Source organism: Falco biarmicus, chromosome 1 (assembly GCF_023638135.1).
Source record: "Falco biarmicus isolate bFalBia1 chromosome 1, bFalBia1.pri, whole genome shotgun sequence".
Lineage (NCBI taxonomy): Eukaryota > Metazoa > Chordata > Aves > Falconiformes > Falconidae > Falco > Falco biarmicus.
The window spans coordinates 36,641,719-36,669,381 of NC_079288.1; the positions used below are offsets into that span (position 1 = coordinate 36,641,719).

At 39.6% G+C, this 27,663-nt stretch overlaps 1 protein-coding gene across 1 annotated transcript; it reads left to right on the forward strand.

The window, feature by feature from the left end:
• The first annotated feature begins 1,830 nt into the window (after window positions 1-1,830).
• On the forward strand, window positions 1,831-26,736 carry SUDS3 (SDS3 homolog, SIN3A corepressor complex component). Its single transcript, XM_056350062.1, has 12 exons — window positions 1,831-2,087; window positions 3,837-3,906; window positions 4,900-4,955; window positions 5,359-5,430; window positions 7,754-7,773; window positions 8,334-8,490; window positions 11,692-11,787; window positions 13,746-13,807; window positions 14,700-14,721; window positions 15,456-15,561; window positions 19,604-19,688; window positions 23,075-26,736. The coding sequence occupies exons 1-12, from the start codon at window positions 1,922-1,924 to the stop codon at window positions 23,171-23,173; spliced, it is 1,011 nt and encodes a 336-aa protein (XP_056206037.1). The 5' UTR covers window positions 1,831-1,921; the 3' UTR covers window positions 23,174-26,736.
• The last annotated feature ends 927 nt before the right edge of the window (window positions 26,737-27,663 follow it).

Here is a 27,663-nt window from a genome sequence, read left to right on the forward strand (position 1 = left end):
ATTAGTAAACGCACCTGCCCTTTGTGTGATGTGTGAAAGATCGGCTGCTCTTAAAGAATAGATCGGCTTCAGACAAAGTGCTGAGGCAGTGCAGTGCAGGATAAATGAACTTCGGAAGGGCAGCCTGGGTTCAGGCACACTTGCAACAAGTTTGGTATTCACAGCAGTACAAACCAGGCTTGCAGGGGAGCTGGTGGGCTAAATGTGTGGATAGATGGAAGAGATACAGACAGGAAATGGGGAAGATACGGAAAACTGTTTATAAAGCTTTAAGGGTGCTCTGGTTAGTTCCAAGAAAGAGCTTTGGCCAGTTCCACCTCTGTTTTTAACTCTGTGACTGTATGAGTTTGGGAAAGTTATTTAAACAATTCAAGCCAGGTGCATGTCTGCGGGGAGAGGACAAACCCATCGACACTGGGTGAAGTCTGGGCACCCAGTCAGCTCATGTGATGTGGCAGCCGCCACCACACCCTTTCCTGTTCACCCTGTGGGCACGGGCAGCCCTGCCAGCTACGGCTGCCCTGAGTAAGGGGAAAGGTAAAAGGATTGCTTTCCAAGATTCTGATAACCCCTAGCACACACCATTACTTGTCAACAGAGGGGTGGTGAGCAGCTCTGGCGTAGTATCTCCCATGTGCCAATGGTCAAATGCCCTCTAATGGGACATTAAGCTCTGGGAACTGCGCCTGACTTTTAGCTGTGTCACAGCCTCATCTCCTGTAAGAGGTAATATTTACTTATGTAAAAAGATACCGGGCATACTTTGTATGGGTGTTCCAAGTTAAAAATTGTCAGTCAGGGCAAACAGACTTTTGGGGTGAACTACAGGAAAGCAAAGTGCATACATTGCATTATTACAGTTCTTTTTCAGAACAAAGAGTGTGACCTGGTGCTCGCCACGGCTGCCAAACACCCATTTCAGCGGGTTTGAAAAAGCACTGCAGTGTGTTTGAGTTCAGTCTTCCTTCAGATACAACCTATTCTCTTTCCTTTCCCTTGGTGAGGTGTTCGTACTATCTTAGTGAGTCAATAAGTTGTGCATTTGAGGAATGCACCTCACAACTGTTAAGGTAAGCATTTCATATGGCTCTGCTGAGGCAAGGAGGCTTAACTGGTTCTTCCCAGCTGACTTAAGAGTTGCAGAAAAGGGCAAAATGAGATATTTAGCCCGAAATATCAATGGGAGGCACTTTCATATGGAGTGGGATCCATATGAATGGGGTTTTTTTGTTATTTTTTAATGGTTCCTGCATGTGAATCTCACTGCAGGATCTGTATCTTGGTCCTTAATTTTGTAGCAGTGTCTAGCCAGGGTATACCTGTACCTGGCAGACGTGAGGCATTCGTAATGGGTTTGGATGCTTGTTCTGTGAAAGCTGCTGTTTACTGGCAGGAATCAACTGCTTCACTTGGGTGAATGTGAGATCACAGTACCGTGGTGGTGCTCTATTGAGAGTACGGAGGAACAAGGAAGTGATTTCTGTATTAAAAAGAAAAATAAATAAATAGGAAAGGGCAGCATTAAGTGTCTTAACAAGCCCGTTCTCACCCCTGCAGGATCCTGCTCCTGGACAGCACCGCTGTGTGTCTGTGGCTTGTGATACAGGCCTCCAGGTGTCTGGAGATCGAAGCAAAGACCCCGCTCCCCCCATAAACCCCTTATAGAGTACAGCCTGGCGCAGGGTGCCCACAGCAAGCACGGTTTAACCCTCGACCCACGCTGCCGGCGGAGCCGGGACTCGAACCGGCGGACTGCAACTGCGCCAAGGACCCCCTTTAGGTGCCCGCCGCGTTCGCCGAGCGGCGGCGCTCCGGCAGTGGGGCGGGCGGCCGGAAGCGGAAGTGGCGGCGCGGGTCCTGGCGCCGTTGCCGAGCGCCGGGCGGAGGCGCGGGCCCGCGGTGGCGGCTGCGTCCCGTCGCTATGAGCGCGGCCGGGTTGGTGTCTGCCACGCCGCCGGCCCCCGCTCCGCCTGGGGCGCCCGCCAGCGCCATGCCCCCCGGCCCCGAGTACTACGAGGAGGAGGACCTGGAGAGCGCGGAGGAGGAGGACGGCGAGCGGAGCGCTCGGGCCCGCGATTCCGATGAGGGTCGGTAGCGGGGCGGTGAGGGGCTGGGGGAGCCCTGGGGGGGTGCGGGAGAGGGGGGGCGCGGGAGAGGGGGGGCTGCGGCCCCTGGGGGCTCTCACCGGGGTGGCGCGTTGGAGGGGACCGGTCGAGGAGGTGCAGGGGGGTGTTTGGTGGAGAGTTGGTCTGGAGCAGCAAGAAAACGCGAAGAAAATGCGGGAAGGGCCTGTTGGATTGCTGGGGTACCCTGTGGAAGAGTGGAAAAGTGAAGCCGATGGAGAGGTGGGATTAGTTTCCCGGGTGAAGGAGAGGCAGTGAGTGAGGGGAGAGCCCTGGGGAGATGGGATTCGGTGTATGGGACCACAGGGCGAAAGCAGTGGAGCAGCCCAGTGCTTGATGCTTGGTCGTATTTCTGTGGAGTGAAGGGAGGAGGCGGTTAAGGTAGCGGAAAGTTTGGGCAGAAGTCAGGGGGAGCGCAAGAGGATGTTGAGAGGAAAGGGGGGGTTTGTAGAAGAACCAGGAAAGCAGTAAAGAGGGAATGGAAGTAAACCCTGGACTGTCCTGGGGTGTAGGATGCATAAAAGTAAGGGAGATGAAAAAGGACTGTTGGACAGTGCCCGATGCTCTGTCAGCCAGTCTCCATCACACCTGGTACTCATGAATCAGGTGCTAGAGCCAAACCTACAGCTCCTTGGGAAAGGTGACAGTGGGGGGCTCTCCTTGCCTGCCCACCCGTAAACTGAGTATGGAAGTCCTTTATAGTGACCTAGACACCTGTGTATCTTTCTTGCAGTTAAAACTCTTTGTTTTATCATTGGTGTGTTAAGCTTTATCTTAATACATATAAGCTTAAACTGTTTGCTTATACTTTAAGAAAAATCTGAGAAAGGTTTGATTTAAGGGGCTGGTGTGCCCTGTCCATATGTAAGGAATGTAGCTGTAGTTTCGGCTTTACAGCTGTACCCTGCTCACCACAACTCCAGCCTGGAGACACTGACCTCTCCTTGGGGAGGAAAGATAATCAATTATTGGCTACCAACATCTTATAGGTAGAAGCCTGAAAAGGCATAGCAGAAAACTAGCAGTCCCATGCTAGTTTATTTGTTTATAGTTTATATTATCTATTCATAAAATCGGGGGTATCTTTATAGTGGTGCTGGTATTTGTTATGTATAGATGTTGAAGTACTTGCATGTGACGTGGCTGAGAAGTCAAGTTCAGATCACAGCAAGATTTCTTTAGCGAGACCTTTGTGCTCAACCACAACAGCATCTAGTCATTGTACTTTCATTCAGGTCAAGATGCAGAATTGATTACAGCTGTTTCAGTCATTGTCTTCCATGTATATTATGTCGTGGGTGAAGCTATAGGAAGAAATCTGTGAAATGTTTTTCAGAGTCTTTAGACTGTTTCTCACTCACCTTCGTATGTGTGGGCATTAATGTAGAACCTGTTGTCTTAAACAGGGAAGAATTTACCAGACTATCTGAAGCTAAAGTTGTTTAGACTTGACGTAAGTAAACATCATTGCAGAACTACCAGAGGATTTACGTATGTTAGCTTGCAGTTGCAGGAAAGAGATGAGACTATTCATTTCATGTCTGAATTCATCTCTCCAGAGGCCTACCTGGTTGTGTATTTGAGGTTAAATTACCTGAGGTTTGGGGAGGTTTTTTGTTTGTTTCTTTGTTTTTTAAGTAATTTACTACTTGTGGGTTGTGTTTTTTTTAAATACTACTTTAGTTTTAACAAGTCATTCTGTACCTCGTTTAGATACTGAGGATGCCAGTGAAACAGACCTGGCAAAACATGAGGAAGAGGACTTTGTAGAAATGAAAGAACAGTAAGTAACCCATTCCTATCAAAAGTAAGCTAATGTTCTGTTTGTTTGGGGTGCTTTTCTGCACAAAACTGCAATATTTTGGGCCAAGACTGGGGTTTTTTAAGTGCCTAGTCCAATATAATAGCTAATGAGTCCATATACTTACTTTTTCTCTCTCAGTAACTTTCTCTGTTCTATATTTATTCAAGAAACTTAAATATTGCTGCTGTTTTGGATGAAGAAATAGGTACAAGTTGCTGGGAGCAGCTGAGCTTTGCTGCAAACAAATACTTTTGCAGAGAGATCCTTTAAATAAAATAAGGGATATACTTTATATAAGCCAGGCAAAAAGGGAGATGCCTATTAAAATCTCTTAAACAATAGAATGCTAGTCCTGTCCAAAAGGTGGGCTTTTTGGAGACCTGAAATAGTTCCCCTTGATGTTTAGGTGTATTTGCAGTGCTTAGTGTCCTTGCTTACTGGCAGAGACCTGTTTTTACACAGGTCAGGGAAAACTTGGCCTGTGTTAAAAATAAGAGATATGGTAAAGGAAATGCAAGTTTGCAACAGCGCCAGGAATAGACTATGGGTTTCTTTTTATAATGTCGAGATCCATGTGAGGAAATGCCTTCTGTTTTATAAGTAGGGAACCAATACATAAATATTAAGGCTTGGTAAAGTGGCAGACTGGTTCTATTGTAAAGTTTGTGGCATCTACAGATCTAAATGTCATTTTAGATTTGAGCACTTTAAAAAAATTAAAATCCTATTTTACCCTGAACTGTTCCTGAAATAATTGGTTTAGGTGCATTTTAAAACCAATGGAGTCGCAAGGGTGTTAGACAGAATTATAACCTTTCATTTGAATAATATTCTTTTAGTTGTTTTTCTTTCCTGAAATTCTTCTGGAAAGTTTTTAATTATGTGTAAACGTGTTATAACATAAACAGATGGTGAAATAAGCTACGTATGCTTGTTTTTCAAAGTGAAGTTGCATGCTCTCTGTCTTTGCAGGATGTATCAGGACAAACTGGCATCTCTTAAGAGGCAGTTACAACAATTGCAGGAAGGTAAGCTTTGAAGGGGATACTTTTTTTTTTTCCCAAACAATTTTCAGCACTTCTCAAAGGTCACAGAAGGATGAGGGTTTTGAAAGGTGTAAGCAGCATCCTTCACTGAATGTCCATGCTCATGCTGCTGCGTGAAAAATGTCAGCCACTTCCCATTGGTTTTCCCTCTGAATACTTGTTAAGCCTCTGTGTACTAAAGCATTTCTTAAAAGTAGTCAGTGTTCTGAAAAAACGGGGAAGGTGCTTATCAAAATAAGCAAACTAGATCTGTCGCTTTCTGATTTCAGATATTAGTATTTGTGTCTGAAGTGTGTGGGTCCTTGAGAATTTAATACTTGGGAATAAAAAAGTTCCAGTGGGAATCCACAATTTATTTCAACTATGTACTCTTTATTTCAACTAGGTACTCTTCAGGAATATCAGAAAAGAATGAAAAAGTTGGACCAGCAGTACAAAGAAAGGATACGAAATGCAGGTAAGCTGAATTTCTTTCTAAGACACTGCATACAACTTAAAGTTTTTATAACACTTGAAGAAAAATAATGGTAATTCTGTCTCCTAAAGAAAAGGAACTTGCTGAAGCAAAGGGTGATTCTGCTTCCAAGGGTATAGTGTAGGCTTGTTTGAGAGTGCACGAAGGGTGATTGAATCTAGCTTGGTTTACACACACACACACACACCCTGTCACCATTTTTTGCTGACTGTTTACTAAATGTCAATAAACAGGTTTAATCTTCATGTGTGTGAAACAGAGCAAGTAAAAAAAAATAATTTCATTTCGATCTGGCGCCATGCCTATCCTACAGTCTCCCGTTTTGGTGTGTTCTTCTGTGCACCTTGTCTGAAACCTTGACGTGCACTGTTTCCCTCAGTTTGCAGGAATAGAAAGTTAGCACTAAGTGCTTTCCTAAAGATCTGTTTTGTGCTCTGGAACAATGAATAGAAAGGGTTTGCTGCTGCTGAAACTGTCATTCTGTATAGCTGCCATACTGAATAGGCTGCCTGTACTTTGTGTTCCGCTCTGTTTCAGGAGTGAAAGCCCAAGTTAATTTTGAAAGTGCTTAGCTCTCAGCCCTTCTGGGGTAGCCTTTATTGTGTTACTGCAGAGAAATGGCTTGGAAATCAGATCTGTTTGCTTGCCCTTGCTCGCTCTTGTTTACTTTCCAGTAGGTTCTTATCTTGGATACTGAAGCAGGCCCTTTTCTAGGAGCTATTATGTGGAAATAGGGAATGCAGCTGTTCTTCCTTTAGAAAAGTCGGATGAATCCTGTAGTGCCTGGGCCATTACTCTGAGAAATAAGACAGAGGCAGTGACAATTATATGATGGCTAACGTACTCCATCCTTTGAATAGTATAAATCGTGTCTTTCTACAAGTGCTTGGGATGGTAAAGGATTCTTGAGGAATTTGAGTTGAACTACTTCTTTTTAACGGGAATCTGTCTTCTGAGATGAATGCAGCTCTAGCGTACATAAAATTCTAGCAATAGTGGGTTGTTTTGAAAAAATTAAGACTTAACTGCAACCTTGTTTTTCTGGCTGGCGAAGACCATTGCTGCAGCAACATATTTCTTCCACAGGAGGGCAGATGGTGATAACCTTTCAATTTTAAGATTAAAAAAAACCCCAACCCACAACTGCCTAGTACTACAGGAAGAATGGTTTTCTACGTGTACTCTTCCCATGTTTAGGTTTTGGGGTTTGGTGCTTCTTTTGTTGGGGTTTGGTGTTGTTTGGTTTTTTTTTTAATTCGAAGGTATTAAAGCAACAGGTTAGGTTTACTTGTATTTGATTACCTCCATGATACTGCTTTCACACTCAATTGGTAGACCCTTTGCAAACAAAAGGTTTGATTTCTGTTGGGCCGTTATCATCTTTGGTATCTATTTGGTTGGTTTTTAAAATTATTTTAAAAAGGCACAGTAGTACTTTGCTACTACAGTCTTCTCCAAAACATATTTGAAGGCTGTGATCTTTACAGAAGTATTAACTATTTCAGGTTTTGCCAAAGCTTAATAATGCTGGTGAAATACGGTAACCTGAGGACTGATCAGGTGCCTTAGTTTACTTTTCTTGACACTGTCTTGAGTAAAACCTTTGTTTTGGGCATTGTGTCCTCCAGGAAACACAGGAAGGGTCCCATTCTGCTTGATTTCAGGTTGTTAGGAATTGCACAAACATCATTGCACACCCAGAAATCCATTCGCCTCATCCATAGGTCTGACTTGAACTAATTGTTATCGTTAACCTTCAGTGATAAGAATTTCCTTACTTGTTTTCTCAGGCACAAACAGCCTGAAATCAGACACATGTGAGTTGAGCAGATTAATCTTCTAACAGCTGCAGAATTATTTCTGAGCGACTCATTGCTGAAATTCATGATGTTGGCGTAAACAGTGAATTTTTGCCAACCATACATTCAGCTGCATGTTTCAGGCTTCTGTCTGGAAAGTTTGTATGTAATATTAAGTGATTGTACTTAAACCGGAAGAAAGATGGACTGCATGCTTGGTACTGCTGGGAATAGTAGCTAAACTGAATAGTACAGAATAATGCTGTGTAAGCTTTGCAAATCAGCCTGACAATCTGTAGAAAAATCCAGTTAACAACGTATTTTTGTGTGGTTTTTTATAGTTACTTTATTTTCAGCATAAAACTGAAGCAAGTAGAGGTTGGATGAGTGTGTATGCTGTTTGGGTCACTGCCTCGCTTGCCTGCAATACTCAATGATTTAAAATGTTAGGCAAATAATTTTGTGCATCTCTGAAGATAATAAATTAAGTCTTTCTTGTCTTTCAGAACTCTTCCTCCAGCTGGAAGTAAGTACTCCCAATTTATCAAAATATATGTTAGATGGAAGAGGTATAAGCCTCCTGTTTCATCAAATAGTGCTTGTGCTTGTTTTCCTAGAAGATTTAAAGAATTTCTCTTCTTATAGCTAGTTTTGCTGCTTTTGATGTAGTAAAGCTTACTGTTGATATTACTTCTGGACTTTGTCATTAAAGTAGAAATAAAAGAAGTATTTGCTCTTGGGCTGTTCTATGCTAGATGTGCATTTGGCTTGTTTAAAAATGTTATTTAAGGTGATAAATGGTAGTGCTATTTATGAATAGGAAGAACTCTCTGCTAGAGACTTGATATGTTATGCAACATTAAAGTATTTTTTTAAATAAGTAATTCTTTTGCCAGTATAGTACCGCTTGCTTAGTCATTTTTATATTGTTTTCTGTTGATTATGAATATTGATAATCTTTAGGACCAGCTACGATTTTGAACTGAAAAGCTAATCAGTATAGCAGGTGAAAGAAGCTGTTGTGATATCATTAACTTGACTCATTGGTTCCTTAGTTAACTTTCTTGTTCTTTTGATTTGCATTAGACAGATCAGGTGGAAAAAAATTACGTCAAGGAAAAAAAGGCAGCAGCAAAGGAATTTGAAGATAAGAAAATTGAGCTTAAGGAAAATTTGATTGCAGAGTTGGAAGAGAAAAAGAAGATGATTGAGAATGAAAAGCTAACCATGGAATTAACAGGAGGTAAAGACAAGATAGGCATCTGTCATTTGTCTTATCCACTCTGCCACCGCTTGGAAAAAAAGATATAAAGGCAGCAGTACTGGTTTGTGTAGCCAGATAGTGTGAAGGCTGTAAAGCTTTCCAAATGCCAGGAGATGTAGAACACAAATTGGCGGTCTTTTAATGGAAAAAGCAGTTCGTAATAAAACTCAGTGACCTGAATTATGAACTGGTGAATCAAAATAGTGCCAGTGAAGCAGCAGAGTGGATAGGCTTTCTTATGTGCAAAGAAAGGGCTTCTTTAGTTGCTGTGATTTGGCAATAAAAGTATTGAGATATGCCACAATATTGGCCTAGCCGGCAGTGCCAGCTTGTAATCTGTATCCTTTTTTTGCTCCAGTAATAGGTGGTCAAGAAGTTGAAGGAAGGCACGCAATAAAGGTTGAAATATGTTATGTGTAGCTCGGAAACCTATTTTCTGGCTTTATTTGTGTCCAGACTCTGGAAAATGGACATTAAATGAACAGATTTCTTTCGTGAGACCAGTTGGTACCCTTGGTGCCTTGCCAGTGCTTTGTAGTAATTGACACAGTGGAGCTAAGTAGAGGGGTAATTAATTTCCTCCACAAATTGTGTTGCTGTGATGCTGAACCAAAAGTCTGATTTGATTCTCTCTAAAAGCAGCTCCCTCACTTCATGGACAGATTATGTTGGTTGTGTTGTAGAGGCCTGTCCATGAGTTAGACCTTTGATATCTTTCTTGCATAGTAGCTACAGAAATTATGTAAGCTGATAATTTAATTAGTGTTCAGAATTGAGAATTAAAAGCTGCTTGGATGTATTCAGGAGTGCTCTTGGCTTTGTACAAATGGTTAGGGCTAATCTAGTCTGGAAAACAGCTTGAGCTATGCAGTTTCCCTGACCTGTGAGGTTTTTTTAATTATGAAGTCTAGTCTGGTCTTAGCCTTAACTCTCCTATTGTTATCCTATGCCTATGTCTGTTGGGATGCAGTACTAATCTTGGAAGGAGATTTTTGTTAGTGGATCAGGATCTGACTTGATCTTACCTTTCGAAATCTGCGTACCAAAGTTCTAGGAGTCTGAAGGAATCCACCTTCTCTGTCAGTGAAACAGCTGTTAACATCAGGATTTGGATTTGCAGAGTTAAAGGGAGACTGAGGAGGGGTAAAAAGAAGTATTTAGTTTATTTGGGGAGTAGATTAATCCTTTTCAGGGAAATAAGTTCCTTTCCCATTGTTGTGTCCTGAAGAGGGGAGCTGTTCCATTAAACACAGCTCTAGGAGAAAGCATGTAAGGAACTGTGGAGAAGAGATCCATTCTGTGTGTGCTAGCCCTCCCTTATCTCCTTCCTTCCCAACTAGCAGAAGTGCACTGTAATTGCTTTAGAAGTAACTGATTTTGTTGTAAACATGTTCTGGAGGCTAAGAAATAAGAATACTGAAGCTGACATTGTTCTTCGGAAGTTCAGCATTTACAAGGATGCAGGTTAGCAGCCTGATGGATAGGCTTGTCTGTCAATGTTGGGAGCATTGCAGCTTCATTGGGTTGCAATAGTTGCCTCCTGTTCTGGAGCAGTGTTTAGTGGTTCTTAACTGTTAAGCCTCATGCAAGACTGTTTCAGGTTAAATCTGTTGGTGCTTTAACAGCTTGTCAAAACTACCTTTATAAAGTTTTCAAGAATCTTTCAAGAATCTTGAGGTTCCTCAAATGTTTAACAGTAAATGTAAGACACTCAAACTCTGGGTTTTTTTCTGAAAACTTGTTCAGTGCTGACTTTTAGCTGACTTGTTGCAATTTTAAGATACAGGATGCCAAGATAAAGAGAGAAGAAAATTGTGTTCTCTGCCTTATTCATGTTTTAAGCAATATAGCTAAGAGGTCTGTGACAACTCATTTGAAACTAATTTTTAAAAAGGAGAAAAAGCCTTCTTGGCTTGGCTATGTATCACCTTGAGTAAGTGCCTCAAAACTCTCCTCTGAGGCTCTTGTAAATTGGTCTTAACATAAGCTATTCTTCCCATTTGTTCAACACAGTAAAGTACATTTTTAGTGTCCACAGGGCTGTTAATGTTCAGTGGTTTTCAAATTCAGCTTTGAATGCTAGAGATAAGGTTTCCTTTGGCATACATTTGGTGGGTGGCACTTCATATTGTTTTTTAGAACTTTTATCATAATATTTGTTCCCTTGAGGTGTGGCATGGTCATCCTTGTTCACCTTTTGAGATAAGGAGAAAAGTAATTTCGTGTTTTTTGAACATGCGCAGCTGCTCAAGATTTCAGTGTCTAGAGGGAGCCAGAGGTTTCATAGACTTAAGTGCTACCTAGAATGTGATTCAGATGTACTTAAAGATGAGTGAATATTTCTTAGCCCATAGAAGGAAAGGTGGGATGATGCATTTAGTATTGAAGATGTGATCTCTTGGTTGCCAGTTCAAGATGTATCTTCATAAATTAAGGAACGCTTTGTGAGAGTTCAGTTAAGGCTACCTGTGGATATTTGTACAAACTGTTGTTTCAGATAATTACTTGGTGATAAGACTTGTTTCAATTTTAAACAGTTTTTCTCTTCCACAGTGCATATGTTACAATTTATTTCCTGTCAACTACTGCTCTGCATGTTATTAATTAGGTTAATTTCATTAATCGTAATTTGAAACACTTAGAGAATCTGAATTTAAATACTATTTGTGTTTAAAATTACTCCAGCAGACTTGTATCAGTCTTGAATGCAGTAATTATCTGTATTTCTTTGACAAAGCTATTTTTCAAGCTCAAAGATGAGAAAAAAAGCAGTTGATTTGTAGCTGACATTTTACATGCCATTAACTATCCAAGTTTTGTCAGCAAAGAACTCCATGAACTTTGCCTTCTAAATGATCTGTTCAAAAGCAGATAGCATTAGCATTAAAGAAATTTGCCCTGAATCCTTGTAGCCTCATTGTGCTTGTTATCTGTACCTGAAGCAGCTGTAAATGAAAGCTGTAACCATGGCACTGCAATGCTGTTACTGAAGAGTGACCTAGTGTGAATGAGAACTTGTATTTGCTGTCAGCAGTTCCAGGTTGGATGCTGGAAGCTATCACAAAAAACATCCAATTTTCTGTATGAAAGAGGAAGGATTATTTTCCTTGTGCAAGAAGCAGCAGCTTTGTACTCCTTTCCCTCTGGTCTTATCAGCTCTCCAACTTCATTATTCTACAGATTCAATGGAAGTGAAGCCTATTATGACAAGGAAACTGAGGCGACGACCAAATGATCCAGTTCCTATCCCAGACAAGAGGAGGAAACCTGCACCTGATATCCTTTCGCAGTCATCGGAGGGCTACTGGAGTTGAAGCCAGCCTGCTACCTGCACCTGTGTTGTTTTGTGCAGAAAGGAAAACGAAATTAGGTGCTAGGATCAGGTTTCAATCTAGGCAATAGTGAAGCATGGTTTGTCATACATAATGTGTGATAATACAACACAACCAGTCTTTGGAGATCCCTTGGTACCCTAACTTAAACTTTACAGTGTCATGAGGTAACGCATTTTACTTTTTTTTTCCTCAGTAAAGATAGTTTGAAATACTTCAGGCAATTTTTCTCACAAAGGAGAAACTTTAAAAGAACATTATATATAAATTCTGAGGTAATTGATTCCGTAGATAGTAAATGGCTTTTTACATGAGCCAAAGCTTTTCTCATATCAAAATGTGACAAAACATTTGCCAGAAAGATCGTATTTGTCGTATCAAACTAGTTTTTACCTTCCTGATAAAGGCTTCAGATCTCTAATCCGGAGAGATCCATAGCATAAGCAAGGAGTGCTAGATTTGTTTTTTAAATAAAAAAAGATTAAAATCCATCTTGGTTTTATGTATCAGGAGAGAGAGAGAAAAAAATATGTATGTAATCCTCCTCTACTGCCTTCTTGCATGTTTCTTTTAATTAAAATGTCCCTTGGCTTCTGGAAATACATTTTTAGCTCTTCTGTGATGATAGGCACTTTTTCTATTTGTATATTAAATTCACCTGGAAAGGAAGGCAATGATATTTGCTTTGCAGAGGCTTATTATTAGATTCCAAACTTGTTTGGCTTAGATTAAAAAAAAACTTATCTTAGGACTGCTGAGTGACTCACATTTTCTGAAGGCAATATCGAACCTTGAACTTCTAGAGTTCATGCAGGACGGTCACAAGCGTCTCCAGTTTTAATTAACCTCTTTCTGGTTGGAGATTCTGTTCAATCTTCCAGGAAGAAAAATCTATTTATTAGTGCCCCTATCTCAGCCAAAATAAATTAGTTTCATAGTGAACGTGACCTACTAATTGAGCATGATACAGCAGCCACAGTATGAAACTCTGTCTGCCTTTCTTTCCTGGGGAGAGGATTAAAGTTCATCAGAACAAAAATCCTTAAAATGCAGCCTAGCAATTAGTAACTTTAGTTTAATACTTTGCATGCTTTTGATTTAACAGCTGTTTCAAAGAAACACTGTAGATTAAAGCTGGAGAGAGGGTCCACTGCTTTGTCTGGATATTGTTTTTCTTCTGTGTACTTAGGTTTTTCTTGAGCAGAAGTGACAGAGGAACAGTAGATGAAGGGAAGCAGGAAGATCCGATTATGAAACTACACGGAATGACAGCAGAGGTTTAATAAGTGTGTAATACACTAACTTCTGTGTTCTGAGATTTTGGTTTTGTTTTCAGGTGAATGGTAGGCTCTTATTTATCCTCACCCACACAAGGATGTGTTTTGAGCGTCTGGGTTTATTTTCTGGTTGCTCTTTCAGGGTTTTTTTGTGGAGGTTTTCCCTTTTCTCCCTATTTCTCTATTTCTGCTTACTGAGTTGCAAAATGATGAATTTCTTTTCCTAGGTTTGGGTGGGATTTGGCTTTACCATACAAAATCTGAAGTGAGTCTGTTGTATTTCAGCTTCCCAATTGTTCTCTACAGACATGCAAGATAAAAAGCACTGAAAACACTAGTTTGTTGTTCCCATGAAGTAAATGTCAATGCACTAAAGGTTTTTCATTGATGGTTATGTCTGAGTAAGTTACAATGGTTTTGCACTCTTATTTGCTGCTAAATATGAGGCTCTGTGGAGATAGATCTGTATTAATTTATATAGCAGAAAAAGCTCAAGTGTGACACTAAAGTCTTATGCAACTTTACGGAAACCTTTTGGCTTGCATTTAGTCAAGTGAAATGTCATCGATCTTTTAATTTGTAGCCTTGCTTGTCAAGAGCTTATGGCAACCTTAATTCTTGATACCTCAGCTAAATTATTTGTTGACTGATGAGCAAATAATGGAGGACCTGAGAACGCTGAATAAGGTAGGAATTACTGCTTGATTTGTATTTCTTTGTTTTAAATAGAAAGCTAATGCTTTACCCTGAAGAGAACGGAGCTTTCTGGTTTGTTCCTTTTTGAAATGTGGGAGTATTTCATCCCAGTAGGCTTTCTCAAGTAACACAATAAAAGATTTAGCAAGATGGTGTCTCCTCCCTTTTATTTTAAAAGGTTTAATTAACCAAATTACAATGACTGTCATCTGAAAAGGTTACCTTTTATCTGAACCAAGTGATGAGCTATCTTGAGTTTCTTCCTCCACATGGCTGAACAGATGTTAACATATTTTTCTGTGAGATCACAGGCTGCTTTTGTTTTAGGGGTTAGTGTGGGGTGGTTTTTTTTCAGTTTTCCCCAGTGTTGCAAACTGGCTCGAGTGCATTGTTTACAATTTTTCTAGATTTGATTAACCTATTGCTTTCTTGCTAAATATTAAGGCTTATCTAATTTCTTTGAATAGAGCCTGCTCATTAAGGCATTTGAGGATGGTAGTGGAGCATGTGGGTTTTTTTGTGCCAGCTGTTGAGGCGTCTCTGATGATTGATTTTCCTGTATTTCATGTACCTTAATATATGCTAGGTCATGTTCAAAAATATAGTGTATTAGATAGGTTTGGTTTGTTTTAGTGTATTATCTGAATGCTCTGCAGTTCAGTTTGTAGACCTTGTGCATCATGATACTGATTGATTATTTACACCTTTGGTTGTTTATAGCATGCTGTTCTCTTTATGTGTTATGTGTGTTATGCCACTTAGCAGTACATTTAAAAAAAGAAGCATTTAGAGTATGGAAAGCAAGACTATCTGAAATTATTACTGCAGACTTCTATGGCTCATGTCAGATCTTATAACGCTTTTTTGCTCTCTTTCCATGTAGCTTAAATCACCCAAGAGACCAGGTGAGTTAACAGTTGCGTTGGAACTCGTTCACAGTCATGCTGTTTGAACAGAGAATTATATTGTAGACTGACTGTATAATTGCTGACTGTGTAATTTGTCTGTATAATTGTTTTGACTGTGTAATTGCTGTTCTTTGTGTAGCTGCTGTGGCAAATGGGTGCTGTGTCAAGTCTCTTCATCTGTTCTGAAGTTTGTCAGGGGTGGGAAGGGAGGCATATGCATCTTTGTCCTATGCCCAAATGTTTCAGCCAATCTGACTGTGTGAAGAGGTCTTCCCATTATATTTAGATGCATCTGGGCACCTTGCCTGCTTGTTGGATAGATGGGGGGATTGAGAACTTATGGCTTTATGCCTTCATCTCTCTAGATGTGTCTGCACGCTTCATTTCAAGGCAGAGTGGAACCAGCTTGCTGAAGTAATTCTGACCCTGCTTTACTATAGATTAGAATTAAAACAAAATCAAGGACATATTATTGTCTATGACCTACCCGTGAACATTTTTTCAGATAAATGTTATATTTCACTGAATATTATAATTTGTATATTCAAGGAAGAGGTTGAATTATTTGTCCCAATAGAGAATATTTTTCTGATGCAAATGCGAGTTTGTAGTTTTCTGTGCTTATTATTTCTGCTTGACATGACCTTATTAATTGTAGTTCTGCAGTCAGATGTGCCGTGGTGTGGTGGACACATGCTGGTCTTTAAACACAGTCTCTCTCCCGTTCTCAGCCTCTCCCTCTTCTCCCGAACACCTCCCAGCTACACCAGCAGAGTCTCCAGCACAGCGCTTTGAAGCCCGGATAGAAGATGGAAAACTCTACTATGATAAGAGATGGTAAGTCCTGGTGAATTTCTCTTGTAATCACTTTGTGTAGTGAGGAGATGGCAGAGAGAAACTGCTTTTGTAAAAGAATTTTAGAACAGAAATGTTTTTCTGCAGAGGTTAGCAACTTCTCCAAGGGTAATCATTGTGTCTTCGGTAAATCAGAAGTCATAATGGAATGTTTAGACCGCATAGACTTTTAGGAGTAACTACTGGCTTAAATAAAAGGAGACTTAAATCTTTTCCATGGAGTCAGTGGTACACACTGTGACACTTGGGAAGCATTTTTGTTAAAGCGAATGTTAAGTAAGAGAGCCAAGAGCAGATGCGGTGTGATGTAGCTGTGAAGCTGGTCAGTCAGGATACAGGTGCCCTGTGATTGCAGGTACAGTGGTGTTGGCAGTGTTCACAGTCCTGCTGTTCAGTTTTGTGGAATGCCAGCCCATTCTTCCACAAGGCGGCAGAAGAAATGTCGTGCACCAGATGAGTAGAATGAAAAATGTTTCTAATAAAGCCAAATAACCTTTAAAGATCAAACGCACATGGGAGAAGCAACTTCAGAATTGCTGATTGAATTTAGCTGTGTTAAGTTTTATGGGCATGTAGCTGTGTAAGCCTCACAAAACACAAGGAAAATATTAAATTCTGCAGAGAAATCTTACTAGGTCTTAAACTTAATCCATGAGGCATACAAAACTGGATAATCAAGGGGGTGATCTAGTACTCCTTGAGCAGAAAGCAATTTACAAGTCATATGCTTACATGTAGCCTACTTTAGTGTTCTAGTGGCTCAAAATAACAAGTGACGGGGTTGTAATTTTATCACGGAAAATGATAGGTGTGAAGTTTTCTACACATCAGCCATCTTGTACAGTTGGTCAGTTTTTCCTTCTGCTAGTCTTCTGACAGTGAAGTTTCATTGAGGGTTCAATGTATGCAGTTCTGATAAAAGCTGCTGCCTGGAGCTTAAACTTCCATGAAGTGTAAAGCAAAATGAGCTGAACAGACCAATTATTTCATAAATTCATGAAGTTTTTTTTTGCTTTTGTAATTTTTTTTTGTGTGAAGTGACTATCCTCTGGGATATATTTATATGAATAAACTGTTCTTCAGAATTTTTAAGCGTGTGGAGTACTGAAGTGTTGCTCAAATTAAAAAAAAAAAAAAAGAAAAAAAGAAATAAAAAAGATGGAATCAGAAGTAATCTGCCAGTAAAGCTCCCATGAAATTTAAACCTGGGAGAATTTCAGTGAGCCCAGTGAATTACTCAAAAGTACCAGCGCTCTCTGAAAGGTATCTTGTTGGGACACAACACTTGACAGATATTTTCATCTTGCTGAATTCAGTTGTCATGGGGGTCTGACTGTTGTCTTTCCCTTGTTCTTATGCTGGTTTTAAGATAAGTATTGTGCATTTTTTGGCTGTAATAATCCTGCTTAGATTTTTTGATTGATAGTAATAGTACTTGTGCAAAGTAGATGGTATTTTAAAATAATGAAGTAACTCTTGATAGTGGGAGGGTAATTTTTTCTAAGGTGTATTAAGGCTGTAGCTGCTGGCATGCACCAGAAATAATAAACCTGACAGCTCAAGAGTGACTACTTTTTCTGTTTCCTGATGGCAGCCATGAAAGACCATTATCTCAAAATAGTGAATGTTTAAGGCTACTAATGGACTCCCTAAGGTCTCGCAGAGACATTTCACAAACATGTCTCTGAAGCGGAGACTTTTATATAGTGAGTTTCAGACGGATGTGGAATTAGACTTCAGGTTTTTTTTACCCTGAGCCAATTTGCTCCATGCCCCCCTGTCAGATCCTAAAATACAGTTCATTGTAAAACAAACCATCTTTTTGCTTTTAGCTTTGTCTGCATACAACAATGCAGAATGATTTCTATCTTCTGATGGAGATGCAGTTGAAAATCTTGGCCTCTCAGCAAAATGTGGTGTAGCAGAAAGTAGAATTACTTCTGCTTGCCTCACTTGTCAGCATTGTGCTGTATTTTACCTACTGCAGAAGCAAGAGTTGTTTGGCACTTTCCTTCTCTTTAAAGCCAACTTAAATTCCGTCACATTCTTCATCTGAAGGATTTTCCTCAGTTCTACCCCTCTGTTCCCTGTGCGTATATAAACTCAGCAAAAGCCTGAGACGTGAGTGTGTAACTGAGATGTACCAGGCTACTGTGCCTTTAGCTGACTTGTCTCTCTGCATGCGTGGAGCATGGGACAGCTGAGACAAGTCTTCAGTGAAAAAGTGCTGAACTAACTTGTCACCTTGCCTTTTCTGTGCATAGCTAACATAGATTTACTGATGGATGGCAACTTGTGATGTGAAATCCAGGGACTGAAGCCTGCGTTATGTGTGGTGTTAGCTTTGGTATTCACCGATAATCAAAAACTGAAAGAAAGAGCTTTGAGTGGGAAAATTATTTCATTATCTGTGCAGGCACAGATAACACTTGAGAGTTGTCATTTGCAGTGCTATCTTTTGCACTCGGAAGCTTGTGCACTGATTGTATCAAGATCATCAATTCTCCTTGCTTAAGCACGCACAGCATGGTGTGGTAGGACACTTGCTGGACTGAGCTTTTTGTCTTATCTTTGTGAGGTCTGGTTTTTTGTAGTAGCTTATACCATTCTTTGGTATCAATTAATGACATCTGGGTTCAGTAAACTGAGACTTTTGGGCTCGGATCATTGTTGGTATTGCATTGCACTGGCACCCACTGACTGACTTTGTGTTAAAACGAGGGAGAAAGAATAATGGTCGGGCACAAATGTCTAAATGTTGCAGGATTTGGGTTGGGTTTTTTTCACCTCTCCCAGCCTGTTGGTAATTGGTATGTTTGGAAGGCTGAAAGCTGACACTATCATCCTTGTTAACTGGCAGGCAGTGTGAAAATTCTGAGTACGTGAGCCAGTAGGAAGTGATTGTGGGATAAACTATTGGAAGACTTCCATATTTACAGTATGGTTATTGTAGAAATAACTGTAAAAATTATGCAAATTCATGTGTTTTGACAAATGGCTGTCAGCCAATCAGACTGCAGGGAGTTGCATACTGGGTAAAACATCTCTGCAGGGATCCTGCAACTTGGCTTGCCCGGTTCAATATGAAGCACGTCGTGATTAGGGTAAAGGTGGAAATACAGTTATGCTTTTATAACTATAAAGCATTTTGGTGCTCTCTTGATTAAGATTCTTTACCTACAGATATCCTGTTTCAGTGTAAGTCTGTCTACGGAACTCTCCGAGCCTGAATAAACAAGGAACTGGGGAGTTTTGTCTAGCACGCTTTGCAGTGCTTACCAGAAACATAGCCTTTGAGGAAGGCAGGATCATAAAATTAAGCAAGAGTTTACAAATTTCAAAATTTTTGCTTGGTTTTATACAAAATGCACTAAGAAACAAATGGATATGCTTAGATATGGCCTCATTATAGCAGTTATATGCAGCTTCTTACAGAGTCAGTTACCCATCACTTTACCATTTTGGGTATTTTCACAAAATAAGACAGTATTAGAAATTTGAGGTCTCTCTTAATACACAGACTGATTGAGTACAATTCACTTTTTTCTTTTTTTTTGCTGGTGGTGATGCACTGGTAATTGTGTATTGGGGAATGTGAGTAACTTTTGAGTATCTGTGATTGGCCTTGTCATATTTTATCAGGCGTAATATGGAATTGCCTTCTAAAATCTGTCCTGTGTCTGAAATATGAAAGGCTAGTTTGATTAACTCTTGAAATACGGGCTTATTGTTAAATCGGTGTTTTCCTATCTTGTGGCTTGGTGCTCTTGTTTTCACGTAATCCGTGTATAGAATTGAATGGGAATTGAGAGCTTTATGCATTTTGAAGTATCATTTCGAGGCAAAGTGTGTAGTATCAGACCACCCACTGTGTTGTAAAGATGGGGAAGGTGGTGTGGAAAGACAGATTTCTTGCTTGTAGAATCCTAGGCTTATCAGTCTTATTAACATTGGTATTCTCAGTCTTTGGACAACTAATGGTTTCATGTGTTTCCATTTTTTTAATTTATTTTTTTTTCCCCAGGTACCACAAGAGCCAGGCTATTTACCTGGAGTCTAAAGAGAACACTAAGATCAGCTGTGTGATCAGTTCTGTGGGCGCCAATGAGGTAGTGGGCTGCTTTGTTTTTCATGGGAATGGGAAAAGCCATGGGTCAGCATAGGCAGGTAGATGGCTTTCTAGTAAGGACTAGGAGAAAATCAATATTACTTTCAGAAAAGATGAAGCTGAATCCAAGATAAAACTGGGTTGAGAGATCTCTTCTTGAGATGGGAAGAGACTTGCTCTGTTTCTGAAGAGCAATCCTATATTTTTCAAGTAATAGTTTGATAGGAAAAATGGGGAGAACAGACATGTTGCATCTTATTGGCAAGGCACTCATAAGTTCAATTTCTATTATTTCAAGAATATACTTGCAGTTATTATAATGTAAAACTTAAACAAAATAAAATCCCACTGGAAATCCAGAAGAGGGTGAGGAAGAATTTTGTCACAAAATTTAGTTGTTATAAAGGAAGAAAGTTCTTCCTGCTAAACCTGAGTGCATGTGCTGTGAAGTAAGCTGGCAGCATTCATCACCTGCTTGTGAGGTAGGGCAGGTGACTCATTTGTCTGAGATTTCCTTGTGGCTAATGATTAAGACTTGGAGAAGCAGGTGAGGAGAGGTGTGTGCCCAAGATTGATGTGAGTATCACTGCGGAATAAGCCTAATGCTTAAGCAGCACATCAGTTGGGCAAAAGGAGCAGTTTATTCTTTGCAGATTCCAGACACTTCCAAGGAAAGAGATGACAGACTTGAATGCACTTCTCTTTAATCAGCCAATAAAGTAACTTTAATTTGTTTTGGCAGCTAAGGGAAAATATTTTATTTTCAACAAAATGAGTTGCATATGGGATATGCTTTGTATCACAACTGTTCCCTTTGCAATAACAGTTGTTATGCTCAATGCTGGTTATTTAGATAAGTAGTAGTAGTGTGCTAATGAGCGCATTAAAAATAGTCCTGCTAATTTGATTAATGTTATTACTGTTAACTTAGAACATTAAAACCCAATCTTTTGGGACCATCTTAACTGAAACCTGAGGGAAGTGGAATCCGTTAATTATTATTGCATGAATTGCACTTTAAAGTGAGACGACAGATTTTCTTTGGGGTTTGTGGGGGTTTTTTTGAGAGAGGCTGGGGAGGAGGCATGGCACTTGTCTGCCCTGTGATGGTTCATTGCAACAATATAAAGTCAAAGGAGATAAATACTTCGAAGAATACTGAAATGAGAAGGTGGTTTCTTATACAAGGTGCATGCCTCAGATTTCATCACACATTCAAAAGTGTGGTTGCCAAACTATGATCTTACTGGTTGCTGCTGGAATTTAGAATCTAGAAGGCGGACCTAGATTTGAGGTGTCTTAACTGTAGACTGGAGTCAAACGTTGACAGCATTTCTAAAGGGAGCCAAGTTATTCAATGGAACTTTACTGGAAATATCTGCGCAGAGTGTTTCCCCACCAGCATTTGCATTAATGCTCAAAGTGAAAAGACTTAACTAAGAAACATCAGAGATATTATGGCATACAGTTGCCTTCTTGTGGCTGGGCAAAGCAAGCAGTTAACACTGTTATCGGAAGTATCTTTGTTCATACGAATGTCTAAATTAGTTTCCTTAAACTGCATTTGAGTTTTGTAGTTGGCCATAGGCCTCTAACATGGATTCTGAGCTATGACAATCCCCTTTAAAAAACCAAAAATACCTTCTCAGGCCCAAATTCTTTAAAACTTGGTGATGTGTTTAGACCTAAACAGAATGTATTTCTATTACTTTCAATGTGATTTCCTTGGAAGCTGTGAATCAAATATTGCATTGGTGGAAATCATTGGCCAGGTGCATGGAACCAGTTCAATCATTTGCCTTTTGACAACAATAAACTATTCAGTACATGCAGGAAAGTTTGTTGTTGTTGTTGTTGTGTTGGGGTTTTTCATTATTCCCACGAGTTTATTCAGCAATCTCAGTTTGCTGGAAGTTCGGAAAAGGAGGAAGCTTGTTTTCCTTTCACAGTCTAGGAATAAAAGAAATTCAGAGATGGATTTGGTGTTTCTATTCACCATCTCCTTCGGTTCTTTAGAATTAATAGATGTTACATTCTGATGGCAAAGTATGTTGTATGTCTAAAACATCAGTTTGAAGTTCAGAGTATGTCTTGATGCTTTTATTTTTCTGAACACTGTTGTGGTTTTAATGTTTAAGTAATTTTGCTGTTGTGGTCACTTTAAAACTGAACTTCAGTTTTCTGCCAAATGGAGTTTAACAAAGCACTTAACTTTAGCAAAACTAGTATACCATTCCATCATACTGTGATAGAATGTAAAACTGTACATGTTTATTGTTCAGTGCAGTTGCTCAGAGTTTGTAGATTTTTTAATTCTTTTGGTTATTAAAACATACCAAATTCTTGCAAATATTGCAGTAGAGATATGATTATCACTGTGGATTTTTATTTCTCTAGGGAAATAACTGAAGTACAAATGCAGGCAAATATTAGATTTATTTTATATTGAGGGCTTGTGTTAATAAAGTCAATTTATAATTAAAATAAGAGCTAAATCAGTCTACAGTGTCGGGCCTGTAGCTAGTATGATATCTAAGAAAAAAGTTCTGGATAAATTGCATGCCAACAGTAACTTTATAATCCTTTGCATCAGGAAATAAGGTGTTTTGTCCTAAATACTCTAGTACTAAGAGCTGGATAACTCTTATTTTCCATGTGTTTATTTAAATATGTATAAATGCATTAGAACGATAAAATGCAGAAGAGATTTGCTCAGATTTTATTTTTAAAGTACAAGTACTTGCATCTAAACTTCTTGAAAGTGATTTCAAAAATTCTCTTGAGTGTCTGCCTCCATGGCAGCAATTTGTCCTTTGAAATATACTGTATATACGCAAGTTAGGTGAATTCTTCCATGCAGTTGTTTAAAAAAGAGGCCCTTTTATCTTCAGATAAAATTTATTTAATACATTGTGAGAAATGCTTCACAGAACAAAATCAGAATAAGCTTTTCATTTGACTAATACCTGTCTGGGTAAATCCCAGGATAGATAATTTTATGATCTGTGGATCTAGAGAGACTTATTCTTGATTAAGTAAAGCTTAATGCCAGAGTTCTGTTATGATCTGTAGCAGAAGGAAACTTACTTTCTTGATGATGCTTGGAAAGAGTATTATTTTCTTCGTGACTGTTCTGAGCAGGAAGTTAAGGTGGTAAAGTTAGAAACCTTATTTTTGTTTTCCGCTCAGGTTGCAAATGCCTAATGTGGGGAGGGAGAAGGGGTTGAGCTAAATCATCTGTGCGCTCTGAGTAACAGAGATGTTCAGATCCAACAATGAGAATACTTGGACTGACTTGTCTGTGTATTGCTTACTGTGGGTTTTCCCTTTTTCTCCCCAATATATCTCCCTGCCGCCTCTTTAATTTTTTTTTCTTCTTTCATGCAGATCTGGGTGAGGAAAACCAGTGACAGCACAAAGATGAGAATCTATCTGGGACAGCTGCAGCGAGGTGTTTTTGTGATTCGTCGACGATCAGCTGCCTGACTGTATGCTCTTCCTTGGTCTTTTTTTTTTTTTTTTTTTTTTTAAACTGATAGACAAACCTCTAACAGAGAATGGCAGTCTGTTCACTCATCTTAGCGGCAGAGAACACTTGTCATGACCTCTTAACGAGACAGTTTGTGGCTGGCCACATAATCCCCAGTAGTCCTTAAATCTTTAGTGATACCCAAGCACTGCCCTGGACTATTTCTGGATTCTGCATCAAGCTTCCGTATGCTTTCTTTATATTTTGGGTGACTATTTAAGAAGACTTTGCATCATACTTTTTTCATCATTGTTCTATGATGCATAGATGGGACTCATATGTTGAAAACAACGTAACATTTATGTTTTGAATCAGACCAATGGAAAAAGCTTTGCTTGTCAAGACCTGAGGTTATTCGTTCTTTTTAGTATTGTTTTCCTGTGAGGCTCAGGATGTGGGCAAAAAGGAATTGTTTTTGCCAGGTTTCAGCTGCAGCTGAGAGGTGCGTCTGTAATACCTGGTATATGACATCGGCTTTATTGGATGAACTCTTTAAAGCCTTGAGCACTGAGGCTTTTTTAAGAAAGTGTGAACAGCTTAGAAACTGCTGAGAATCCAGTTGATTTTAATGTAGTTAAGCAGTCACGCGTGGTTAATCAGAAGCTTCCGTTTCTCTTCACATTAAAAACCCCTTCAATGAACAAGCAAGGAGTATGTCTGTTTGCTGAAGTCAATTACCTAAAATAGGCAGATGAGTATAAACCAAAGGTTTAATTAACTGGACTTTCCAGATAGTGAGAATGTATGTATGAGTATAATCACTCATATGTAGGCAGACAAAAGGTAAATTTCACTCCTTACTGATGTTTAGAGTAACAGATTATGCTGGAATCCTGCTGACAGAAGATACTGGGTCTTTTCTATCTTCCATAGAAGTCTGGTACAAAGTAGAAAGCAGCACTGAGGTGATCTTAGTATGTAGCTGAGACTTTCATTCCCTAAAATGTCGTGTGAAGGCTTCCCTTTGAAGGGTATTTTAATTACTGGAGATAACAGTGGGTTTCTACACTTGCCCTCCAATAGCACAAGTGAAAATGTTCAAGTAATGTACTCCCAAAATGTTTAAAGATCTGACTCTGGCAGTCCTTTATTATTACCAAGCTTTTTCTGATGGCTGAAACCACCAATGCCATCTGTGACTGCATTGGCATGAGCTACACTGCGCTGGCAGTGCTGTCAGATCTTAGCGTTTTGTGCAAAAAAACATTGTGCTCATTTTGATTACTGGACAAAAAGTAACAATTTCTGCCTTTATAGTATTTGTCACTTTGAGGCATTTTTTGGTTTTGCTTTTGAACGACCTCCTTGTTGAGCATCGGTTGGGTCTTTCTTTCATCTCTGGATAAGTGGAGTATTTTAAATGACTGTTTCCATTTGTTTTACTTTACTGCAGTTGGGTGGCAGTCACATCCCAATAACTGATGTGTGTACGCTGATCTGGTGTGAGGTGTTATGGCTGAGTTTCTGGGGTGTTGCCTCTGTGGCTGAGACACCTTACCTATTTTTACTGAGTTTAGAGTTTCAACTGGATCTGGAGCTTTGGCAAGGAAAAGAGAAGGTGTCTGTTTCCCACCCCTTGAAAATGTGCCATCTTTGCTGCAGCGTTAGTCAGGTGGAAAGTAGCAGGCTGTGTTTTGTCAAGTTAACAGCATACTTAATATAATTTAGCATTCTCTGCACGTGTGACAGGTTTTTAATGAGGTGATGATGTACCAAACAGGATTTGTCACTGAGCCTTAAAATGAACATCACAGTTCTTCTAATAAAAAGTGCTAAGTAAATAGCAGGATTTATTTCCTACCTATATCATTTTATCAATATATATGTTTGTGGAAATAGCTGGGAGCTTTGGATCAGTCTTGGGGAAATATCTTGTCATCCTGCTAACAGCAGGTGATCTCTCTGTTTTGGGGTAACTTTAAAGGTATTGGTAGAAGCATGGAAGTGCAGCAGCTCTTTTGGAGCCGGGCATGGCATAGGTGCACATTGTGTAAGCTTCATTATGTAGCTTCAATGCCACGTCTTAGTCTGAATCAACATCTCACCATCCCTGTTCCTTGGCAGAAACAGGAAAAAAATAGCTGCTTTTGCAGCCAAAAGCCTGGCTTTGCATCAGCTGTGGTCCTACGTTGCAGGTGTTAGGAGGGGAGATGAGGTGGGGTGGGGGACACACTTCAAGTTCACACCCTCATCAGGTGTGAAGAGTCTTCTGGAAGTGACTACCTGTGGGACTGTTACACCATTTCCCTCTTCTGTAACCCCTCTGTGGACACGCAGCTGCTGAGAAAGTTACTGTTGTGATAAGATGGTGAGGTGTTGCAGACAATCAAGGAGTGTGCAAGTCGTAGTGGGAGAAAACAAGCTCAGAAAGAATGAGGACAGTGGGCAGCCAGGGTGGGAAGGAAGAAATCTAACAGTACGGTTGTATTGACTGGGGAGGTGGGTTACATAAACTGATACTTATTCAGGGCAGTATTTCATATGGAAGTTGTCAAAACTTGATCTCAAACTCTTTACTCTTTCACACCGTTCTTGAATCTCCAGGAGGGATGTATGAGGTTTGTACAGCTTCCTTCTGTCAGTTCCTTGCTCACTACCAGTTCTCCAGTGCCTCTGGATCAACCTTTGAATGAGAATTTCTGCTTTTGACAGTCCTGAGTAGGGGCTTGGTGCCCTCTTTGCTCAAATTTAGCTGCTACACTGAAGGTATTTTGTTTTAACGCTACTTCATCCTTAGCTTCTTATTTTAATGAAATGGAAGTTTTTCTTGCCGTCGTTGATCACCATAAAAAGTAGATCTCTCTCCTAAAAAAAAAAAATATACATGAATATTGTATCCTGTTTTTTCAAGCAGGCTGTTCTGTAATGGCCTGTGCCATTTACAAGGCTGGAAATAATAAAAATGCAGTGCCTTACTGTGCACTCAGGGAAGCCGTACAGTTTTTTAATCCTAGAAGGCTGTTCAAAATGTGTTGTGGTAGAAATGAAGATTTCCTGCCACTGGTTGGAAAAATGGAGACAAGTTACTCAAGGAGATGGACAAGGTCTTGCTTAAATTCCAAGATAAAATTGGCTTTTCCGTCTGCTATTTGCCTGTCTAACATCAGTCTTCTGAAGAATTCAAACCGTCAGTGAACAGAAATGGCTTTGCTACAGGTATGAAAAGACTTAATCCTCATTATGAGCAGAGCTTAAAGCAAATTTAAGAAATGGTTTTAACTCCCAGTTGTAGTAATTTTAAAGAAAGATGAACCAAAAATAGACTTTATTGAGGGTTAAATTGTAGTCTGCTGTTGACTCAGATTAAGCATTGTTTTTCGTTGCCTCGAGAAATTGACTGTGGTGTTGATCAAGTGTAAAATAAAAAATTCCCCCCTCTCCAGCCATTAGATGTTCAAACGGGTGGGAAGCCAGATCAGTGAACGAACTTCCAGTGGCTTTTTGATAGTATACTCACTGAAAGGTTTTGATAGAGGCTTTTTCCTAGGATGAATGCTAATAAAAGAATTTGTCTTTTTTAGCTCATGTGGTTTGTCTGAAATTTTGTAAAGAGACGAGGTGATTTCATGACAGAAGTCTAGATTGTTGCAATTTTTTGTACATTTTTGGGGAGCCTACAAAAATAAAGCCTTAGAGAGCAAGAAATTGCTGTGACCATGGTGAATAACTGAGGTTCTTCCACTTTCAGAAAGAGAAAAAATAATAGACCTTTTAGGTTCTTACTCCATAGAAGCAAACAGCAAACACAAAAGGGTTAAGAACATCTAAAGGGGCGTCTAAGGCTTGCTATTATCAGTTTTGGTTTGTCCAATTATAAAAGTTTAATATATTTTTAAGTATTGAGAAATTACTTTATAATGAATGTTTCATTTTTATGGGATTTATTGTGAAGTTTCAGTGATAAAGGGTCTTTTCATTTCATACAATTAAAAATATTCCACGATTTTAATGTTACACAATGTGGGAAAGGCCTTTAACGTTTAACATCAGCTCAAAATTTTGGGATGCCAAAATATCTTGTAATACTTTTAAGTACCCATCTCTTTACAGTGGAGTCAATGCTGCTTATTTAGATTCCTCCTTTTTATGCAAGAATGCTTTTCTGCAAAATACTGATTTCAGTTTAGTTAATAAATGTGCGTAAACAACTGTTTGGGTTTATATTCATGAAAGATTTGAGGTTTTTTTTCCCTTCTGATAACATGTTAGGAAATTGGTGGAGGAGGAGAGTGTCTCAGAGAAACCCTGGGACCAATACTTAAATAACATTTAGGTGACAAAAGACATAAATGCAAAATATTTTCAATGTATAAGCAGGGTGGGTGTCTAAACTCCCTTCATATAAACGGCAACACAGGAAGAGTTGCTGAAGCCTTTGGTTCTAAAATAGCAGTGCTTTGAGCAAAGCCAGTCATTTTTAGGGCTTTGGAACCAAGAGATGTAACCC